Below are 9673 nucleotides of genomic sequence, written 5' to 3' on the forward strand. Positions count from 1 at the left end.
ATAAATGTAGAATTAGCACTGTGATAATTGCTACAAAGGAGACTGAGGTAATGTGAGGGGGATCTGGACCCAGCCTGGGAATCAGATAAGGGACCTGGAGAAGGACGAGCAGGAGATGACCAAGCCAAGCTGGGTGGACTGGGTGAGCATTTCAGGCAGAGGCAACAACACGTGGCAAGGCCCTGGGGCAGGAGTGGCATGAAACGTTCCAGAAACTGAAAGGATCTCCTGTGGTCCAAGAGTAGAAACAGCAGCACTGAGAACGAGCAGAAGGAAGGTCACTACTGCCTGGGACAGTAACTCAGTAACAGCAAGTCAAGGTTTGGGCTGTGAACTTGAAGCATGTGGAGTAATTTAACGCAAGCATTGAGGGAGAACATGGGATGAGATGAAAGAAGTGGACAGGTTCCAGCCACCACAGGGCCTTGGGGACCGTATCACAGTCTGAAACTTTAGTCCAAGAGCAATGGAAGCCTCTCACGAGCACTGAGCGCAGGGGACTGCCATCATTGCTATGACTTCAGTCATGAGTCTGGGTGGGAGGCTGCCTGGGCGGGTCCCCTGAGGGGTGGTGCTTGAGTGGAGGTGGCAGCACTGTGGATGGAAAGACTGGGCAGATTTGGAAGAGACTTGGGAGGTAAAATCCACACAGCCAGGTACCTAACTGGACTTGTGGGAGGAAGGCAGAGGGAAGAGCTGAGGAAAACAAGGTGTTTTGGCTTCTGCAACTGGATAGATGATGGTACTACACACTTAGCTAGGAGACTCTGGAAGCACGTGGGTTTGACTGAAGTTATTCTGGGCTTTGGGTTTTGTTTGTTTGTTTACAGATTTTATTTTATTTATTAGAGAGAGAGAGAGAGAGAGACTGCGCTGAGGGTGATGCAAAGGGGGAGGAGGAGAGACAAGCAGATGCCCAGCTGGGCACAGAGCCCGAGCTGGGGCTCTATCCATGACCCCCAGATCATGACCTAAGCCGAAATCGAGAGTCCAGGGCTTAACCAACTGAACCAGCCAGGTGCGCCCCGGTTCTTCTGAATTTGAGGTATTCTTTTGAGACATCCGAGTGGAATTACATATTGAAACACAGGTCTGGAGGCCAGAGGAGAAATACGAATGAAGGAAATAAATTACTGAGTCACTGCTAAAAGAAAGAAGCAGGCACCAGTTATTAACATATTGTCCCTTAGCTCCAGACCCACTGCTCTGTGGCACTGGGGCAAGACTCCATGGACATTTCTGCATCCAGCTGGCTTCCCGCTAGGTACTGCCAACAGAGGGCGCAAGAGAGGGCCTGCCAGGGAAGACACTTCCCTTCCTGCACCTGGTTGTCCACCTGTCACTCAGCAAGTGTGCAGGGGGGCTGGCGGCCCTCCCCTCAATGGCTCTCATGGATGAGCTTCACCTTCCAGAAAGTTCCAGCCCCCTACAGGCTGCCTGCTCCTCTAGCCACCAGGCACTCTCCAACAAGATCTGAAACACAGCCTGACCAGACAGGAGGGCCCTCTTCCAGGTCTTGAGTGCCTTGCTGGCTCCCTCACCCTCAGCGCTGCCAGGAGCAGCCGTACTGCTACAGCTACTACCTTGGTACTCCTAGAGTCTTCTCCAAGTCCTTTTCAGAGTTAGCCTTTTTACAAGATGAATTCTTTGTATGACATGTTCCCTTTCTGAAAACCAGCGTGGCTTGCTTGGAGCTCCTGATGGCACCCGGACTGATGTGGGGTGACTGGGCATGCGGGGGTGACAAGATCAGCAGGGAGATAGGACAGAGGACTGAGCTGGAGGCCCAAGGGCTCAGTCTTGAGGAACTCTAAGATTACAGCAAGGAAGAGGAGGACTCATTGTTTCCTGCACTGTAATATTCATTCCACTGGGGTGTTGGGACCCTCGCCGCTCTTTCTAGAAGTTTCTCCATCTCCATCTGCAATTGCTCTGGGCCCAGATTTTAGACAACTGAGTACTGCTAAGAATATTTTGTTCCTTCTAATTCTCTCAGGAAAATGCCTAAGCTCAGTGCTAGCTTATGCTGTTTGATCCTCCTAAAATACCAATCCTTTTTCTCTTAAGGCATTTAAACCTTTCCCTCAAGACTCAACATAAATCCTGTTTCCATCTTAACACCCTCTTCACTCCAGCTCATATCTTGGGAAAGCCATCATCCCTCTCTCCACCCTTCTGCTGTCCCATAAAACAGGAATTGGTCTTACCCAGAAAGGAACGAGAACCATCTCCGCCTTCTCTCTCAGTGGGAAGAGAAGTGATATCCCGCATCGTGATATGCAACAGTCTGATCTCCATTAACTTTACAGGTTGACATTTGGGGAAATCTCTCAGGAGCTCTCTATGCATCATAACTGGGGCCCACCAAGCTGTTGGCAGAATAGAACTCACTCGGCAGACCCCTGTCTACCCAAGCAAGTCTCAAGGGTAAAATTCAGGGACAGCGTCGAAAGGTCATTCTGGACTCAAATCCAAGGAACCTTCTCCAAACCAACTTTAGTGGTGATAAGTGTGAACATTCTACATTTGTTTCTCAAAAGCCCCACTAAGCGACTACTCTCCTCTTGCATTCCACCAACAGCTGTGTGCCTTCACGGGCCCTGTTCCAGGTCTTGCAGACACAAAGGTGAAAAAGAAATGCTTGCTGCTCTTCTGGAGGTCTCGGTCTAGTGCAGAAGATGGGTATGTAGTCAAACAACTGAAATGAGCGAAGTGTTCCAAACCATGTACCAAGGAACACAAGAAGACAGGGACTGTGTGGATGCTTCTGTTTGCTTCACTTGCCCTTCTTCTCTTCATACCCCACTACTCCTTGGAAAAATCCTTCCCAGACTTTCTTAGTCCACATGCCTCAAGGGGTGCCAACCCCAGCCCCAGGATCAGAGGGTAGGCATGTGACCCAGCCTGGCCACAGAGAGCCTCATTTCTCCCCGGTCACGGTGATCAGTTCAAGACTTAACCACAACTGATCAAAATAAACCCTTGGACTTTTTTTTTTTCCTGCAGCAACTATGAAAAAAGAGGCTCCCTTTTCCATACTCAGAGCTATAAGGCTCTGAGCCTCAAGGTTGTAGGGTCCCCACAATGACAGAGCCCGCTTGAAGCCTTGTGACCACACGGCGGAAGACGGACTATAACTAAGGGAATAAGTAAAACAAATGATATGAGAGATGATGAGAATAGCTATGAAGCAAAGGAAGGCCAGGAAGGTGGGTCAGGCATGCCATCATAAGCAGGGTGGTCAGCAAAGGCCTCACAAGGAAGGTGAAGACATTTGTGTGAAGACAGAGTAGAGGTGAGGGAGCGGGTCCTGCAGGAGAAGCCCTGTGGGCACAGGTAGCAGGTGCTGGGCTATAGTATGAGGGTGTCTGTATGTCTGAGGGGGCAGGAAGGAGGCAGGTGGGCTGGAGAAAGGAAGGAGATGGGGTCAAAGAGGCCGGGCTTGACGGGCATCTATGAGGACTTCTGTTTTTACATGTTGCTAAGGCAGAAGGAGTGGAGGTGGAGCTGGGACTGACATGCCCCCCGCCCACTTTTGGAGGATCACTCTGGTGCTGCAGTGAGGTGATGCTGAGAAGAGAAAGAGCAAAAACAAGACCAGTTAGGGAGGCTACTGTAATAATCTAAGCAGGAGATGTGACCACGGCTTGGACCAGATGGTAGTGATGGAGGTGGTGAGAAGTGACCAGAACCAGGTAATTCCCTTCCAAAGACCTCATGTTGGTTAACTGAAGGAGGCTCACCTGCCATCAGGTGCCATGTGGCACCTGATCTCAGCTACCCACATACTAAATGCACCATCGTTTTATATACCATTAAGAGGGAAAGGCTGGGGGCGCCTGGGTGGCTCAGTGGGTTAAGCCTCTGCCTTCGGCTCGGGTCATGATTTCAGGGTCCTGGGATCAAGCCCGGCATCAGGCTCTCTGCTCAGTGGGGAGCCTGCTTCCTCCTCTCTCTCTGCCTGCCTCTCTGCCTACTTGTGATCTCTGTCTGTCAGATGAATAAATAAAATCTTAAAAAAAAAAAAAAAGAGGGAAAGGCTGCCAATGAATCTACGATGTGATTCTTTCCAGTCCCTTGAAAAAAGCTCTTTTAGACTTATTATAAACCACAAGCACGTGAACAGCTATGACCACATGCAAATAATAAAACTACCAAACTGCATCCCCTGTTCAGAGATTTCAAACATGGCAAAATGAGTGCCTTAGACTCAACAAAATACAGTAGTTTGTATACACCTGTCTGACTTCATAGAGCAGACTGACATGTGCTTTAAGCTCAAAAACTTCATACCCATTTTCTATGAGTGTTCAAAGGTAGAGATGGATCTTACCATTCATTTCCACTAAACAATCTCATACTGATTTATGGCTATTTTCTTAACCCACCCATCTCCTAGCATAGAAGACAAATCAGGATGCATTTTCCAATGAGGTCTAGATCTTGACATCGAAGGTTTATATCCTAGACTCCTGCATGAAATAGGCAGGTGCCTGATGCAGCTGTGAAAAGCGAGCCCCTAAGCCCGCACCCCTTCCATGGCACCTGTCCAGCCTCTACCTCTGTAGGGACTCTCATTATCTGAACAAAGTTTATTCCACGCAATTCGGAGCTTTCTCGGAATATTTTTGGTTTCTACCTTATGCCCAAGCCATAGCTGTTACATGTTATGAAAACCAGGATGTAACATGAATGAGTTTGCCCAGAGTATTAAAAAATTTGAAGCAAAGTCAGGAGTAAAGCCTGCAGCAGAGACACCAACCACTTTGTGAATCACAAATGACAGAGACACCTGTCTCCAGGTGAAGTATGAATACAACGTTGGGAGCGGGGGTTCTTTAATTGCCTTGGGTGTCTGAATATTTCCAGAGGAAAGCAACTTTTATTGCAGATTTGGTTAGACCAAAATGTTTTCATGATCTGAGCTGCATGTCAAGTTACCTGGACCAATAATAATGTAGAAATAATGCTTAAATGACCCTTTAATCTATGACATTCTAAAATGAGAATACCCAGAGCTTGTTAAATCAATACCCCCAAATGTGTGGGTGCCAGCCATAAATTTATAGAACACTGATTTTCCCTTTGGAAACTTAATTTACAACATGTTTCTGGAGTTCTAAAAAAATATTAAGTCCCTTGGATCCAATAATCCCTCCCCTTACGCTTTATTTTAAGGTATTTATTTGAGAGAGAGAGAGAGTGCGCATACAGAAACACACACACACACACACACACACACACACACACACACACACACATACACAAGAGGAGAGGGAGAATCTTAAGCAGGCCCCATGCCCAGCAGGGAGCCTGACGCCCAGCTTGATCTCACAACCCTGAGATCATGACCTGAGCTGAAATCAAGAGTCAGATGCTTAACTTGACTGTGCCACCCAGGTGCCCCATGAATTCCTCCAAGAGAAGGGGGAAAAATATACAAAATTTTCAAGCAACTTATTTATAAAGATGGAATAATGAAAGCAGCCTAAATGTCTAACAAGAAAATATTTAAGTACATTATAACAGTCCCATTTGATGGAATACTACAGCCCATTAAACTGCCTCTGAAGACACCGTTGCAACCTAAGCCACTTTAAATACAGTGCTAAGAGAAAAAAGCAGAAACCTTTTATCTGCCAGCGGGGGTAGGGGGGATGGTGAAGGCTTATACAAAAATGTCCCAATATGGATAAGGACTGTGTTGGGGGAAAGCCACTAAACGCAATTTTGACATGAATTTGGAAGGGGAGAAGATTTTGTTTACACTCCCAGAAGTTGTATTACGATGTGAGTGCCCAACAGATGTTCTTTGAAGATGGTATGTGAGATGGTTATCATAAATGAGCAGGTATTGTCAGAATGCACTGCTACTACCATCCTATCAAGGTCTACGCAAAGAGCCCCGTGGCGTGGCGTGGCAGAGCCTGACCTGAGTGCCAGGCTCGCTGTGCACGGCCGTATCCATCTGTGAGAGTCACATTTCCCCTAGGCCTCTGGCAGCAGCACAGAGAACACTATTAGGTGCCCAATTCTGGAGTTCAACAGACCTGGGTGTGAGTCTCAGCTCACCCACACACAGGCAACACAGGCCTTTCCTGGGGTCCCCGATTCAGTTACAGCTCTAATACGAAGCAGATTCTGAGACCTCCCCAGGCCAAGTTGTGATGATTCCAAATTAGGCATGAAAAGTAGCCCATGCATTGTGTCAGGAAGTTAGTTGTTAATATTACCTGGATGCAAGTTAAACTTTTGCCATCTGAATGGAGATGGGCATGATACAGTTATGCAATGCAAATTTTCAGCTACAGTTTAGTATTAAATTACTTACAAACCAGACTTGTTTTTGCCCAGGTAGGTGTTTACATCTTCAACCACCCAACAGCTCTGGTTTGGAAGGGCATGTGAGTTCACTGGACCATGTCATTCCCCTGCTTAAAATTCTTCAGTGACTCCAGATGTCTACACAGTCAAGTCCAAACACATAGCCACTTGGCCCTTTAAGGTTGGTCCAGCACTTGGGGTTCATCTCCATGCCTTTCAGCCTCACACCCAACACTGCAGGAGTACTAACCACACCCAATAATGTCCCCAATGAGCCGTGCTTACCCTTTACCATCTGGCTTTGCACATTCTGTTCCCTCCTCCTAACACACCCTTCCCCATCTCTACCAACCCCTCCTTACTGGTAATGCCTGCCCTTTGCACAAGACTCAACACTAAGGGGAAGTCTTCTCTGTCCCTCCTCCCTACCCCAGGATTAAGGACCCTCCTCTATGTTACCTAGAGGTTCTCTGAGCTCCCTGCATTGTCCTGGGTATTTATTTGCTCTGGAAGCCCCTGGGGGTTAGGATATTTGCCTTCATCTTCTCCATATTCCTGGTAGGCACAGGGGTTGGTGCAAAAAAAAAAAAAAAAAAAAAAAATCATCGGCCAATGCCTACAGAATAAATGAATTAATTGGTGGCAAATAACAGAGCTTTACTTGCACAGGAAAATATACAAGAGATACGCTGGCAAAATCAAACAAGTTAATGTTTCACTGGGCTGGAAGCTGGCAAAATGAGGTGAGTCCTAACCTTGTACTTCAGGAGCCCTGAAACAGGCAGTTAACCTTGGGTCCAATCTGCTTTTGGAATGAGGAACAACAGCAGGAAAATCAAAAATTTGGTTACACCAGATATAACTATTTTGCCAATCAATATTTTGAAGCATGTTTTCTGGGATAAAGGAGAGAGACAGATGTCCATATAAGGGAGGCAAATTTCCTCTGCAAATAAAAGAAAGACAAATGCTTTGAAAATTACCAAAAATATGACCTTGGATCCAGTCTGGAAGCATGAACCCCTATAATTATTGGAGTTGATATGTACATTTGTGCTTTCATCTATGAAGGCAGTCCATGGCTTTCACAAATGCTCCCCTTATGGGCTCAGGGGTTGTCCCCTCCAAACTTCATGGAGAAGTTGTAACCTCAGTTGTGACTACCTTTGGAGATACGGCCTTTATGGAGATAGATGTTAAGTGAGGTCATAAGGGTGGGGCCTTAATCTGATAGGGCTGGTATTCACGTAAGAAAAGGAAGAAACACCAGACAGTTCTCTCCAGCTCCTCAAGCACAAGGAGGAAAGCAGCAAGGGAGCTCTCACTGGAAACCAGCCCTGACAGCACTGTGATCTTGGACTTCTGGCCTCTAGAACCGTGAGAAAACATCTCTGTCTTTGAGGCCACCACCAACAACAAATTCTGTCGTTTAAGCATCAGTGGTATTGTGTTATGACAGTCTGAGCAGACTAATACAGATCCCTTCACCAAAATAGACAGGAGAGTTTTGACTTCTTGCAAATAGAAGGTTTTTGATGCAAGTCATGCTCCCCACCTGTCAATGAGTATATATCTTCTCATGGGACATGAACAGCCTTGATTGTAATCTCAAAGGACAAAAGTGCTTCAAAGAGGGGACAAGCCTGTCCCAGAGCCACCACAGGAGACTGTCCCATAACAGAGCACACCTACAAACACTGATTTCAAGAGCCCTTTAACTTCCATGGAGAAGGTCAGGGTTAGTGTAAACTTGGCCAGGGTCAAGTTCAACAGCATGTGTCCCGACTCTTCCTGGGACGCCCAAAGGCCTCCACCACCTCCCTGCCTACGTCTCCTCTATCCCTGCCTGCCTCCCCACCTGCCTGTGCCCCAGACTAAAGAACGAGGAAAGCCTCTGGTCTCCTTGGGTGCCCAGGGGCCTTCACTGGCCCCACGCACCACCCTTATCACCACGGATGGTCATGGCTTATTCTATTTGGTGCCATTAGACAGGAACTCCTTTAGGAAAGCACCATACAGGGCCAACCCACTTAAATTGTTAACTATCTTCACGTAGCCTTTTGGGAGGGACTGTCTGGGCCAGCACGTGACTACCACCCACAGCCTCGGCCATTCTAGAAACCATGATCTGTGTCCACAAGCCTCCGCCTGGGTGGTGATAAGCACCGTGTCTGGGGAAGGGCTGTTCAATCCCCAAGCCAGCTCTGCTCCTTAGGAGCTATGACTGGCCCCATTGCTTTCTTCAATTGCAAAACGAACAACAGAAGTACCTGCCTCATCTGGTTGCTGTGAGGATGGAGAGAACACCTACAAAGCCCTAATACAGTGCCTAGCACATAGTATGTGCTCAGTACATCCTACTCTTGCATGGGGCCAGGTGAACACCGGAGAAACCAAAGCATTAGGAAACCAAGCTTTTAAAGGCAGAGTTAACAGATAACCAGCAATACTGTACTGATTACAGTTATAAGGCACTTCTCACATGGATAACCAGTGGTTAAGTTTCAAACAATCCCTTGTTCTAGGGTAGTAGGTGGTATCGTAATACTCATCTCATGGGTGAAGAAATAAAGGTTTATAGAGAGGTTAAGCAAGTTGCCCAGGACACACAGCACTGGAAATGGCGTGTGGCCAGTTCAAGTACTGAGCTCTAGGGACCTGAGCCACAGGGAAGCCCAGCCCTGGAGTTCAGATGAGGCTGGACATCCTACACCACTGGCTCCGCCAGGGAGGCTGCCACAAGCGGGACGCCTTCTTGGAGTCACAGAGTTGAAACAAGAAAAGTTTCCCTAGGCTGTCCTGGGCCAAGAAGGAGAGCAGCCTGGAACCTTCCTGTGCAGGAAACCAAACGCATCGTGGACACACACACGCACACGCACAGGCCACCTCCCTGAGCCTCCAGCTCTGAAGCCGACCGGGGCTTGGGGAGCTGGAGCCGAGCAGCATCCGACTTGCGTCCCAGGCAGCTCCTCCTTCCGTTCTCCAAGTGAAGGCTGGGCTGTACCCCCTGTCCGATTCTGCGCGCCTGCCCGGAGGGGCAGCGGCACAGAGGAGGAACCTCGGCAGAAGCAGCGCGCCGCGCAGGGGGAAGGAGGGGTGCGCCCCTCGCCTCTTACCTTCCTCATTCTCGTCAAACACGGGGGGCTTGTGGGAGTGGTTCCCGCCCATATTCCGCCGCGGCGCCTGACCGCCGCTACATGCCCGGCCGCGGGGAGCCAGCAGCGAGCTGCGAGCGGCGGGCGGCGGGCGGCGGGCGGTGGGCAGCGTGGAGTGGGGAGCCGGGAGCCGGACGCGGGAGCCGGACGCGGGAGCCGGACGCGGGAGCCGGACGCGGGAGCCGGACGCGGGA

The 9673-nt window shown here is 48.8% G+C and overlaps 1 protein-coding gene across 3 annotated transcripts in view; it reads right to left on the reverse strand.

The window, feature by feature from the left end:
- STK32B (serine/threonine kinase 32B) overlaps window positions 1-9667 on the reverse strand; it is a 398863-nt gene extending 389196 nt beyond the window's left edge. For all 3 annotated transcript variants that reach the window (XM_059380707.1, XM_059380698.1, XM_059380690.1), the window contains exon 1: window positions 9441-9667. In XM_059380707.1, coding sequence (XP_059236690.1) covers window positions 9441-9449 — 9 coding nt within the window. In that variant the 5' untranslated portion in view covers window positions 9450-9667. The remainder of the gene's footprint in view (window positions 1-9440) is intronic.
- Window positions 9668-9673: the final 6 nt, after the last annotated feature.

The sequence above is a fragment of the Mustela nigripes genome, chromosome 1, assembly GCF_022355385.1.
Source record: "Mustela nigripes isolate SB6536 chromosome 1, MUSNIG.SB6536, whole genome shotgun sequence".
Lineage (NCBI taxonomy): Eukaryota > Metazoa > Chordata > Mammalia > Carnivora > Mustelidae > Mustela > Mustela nigripes.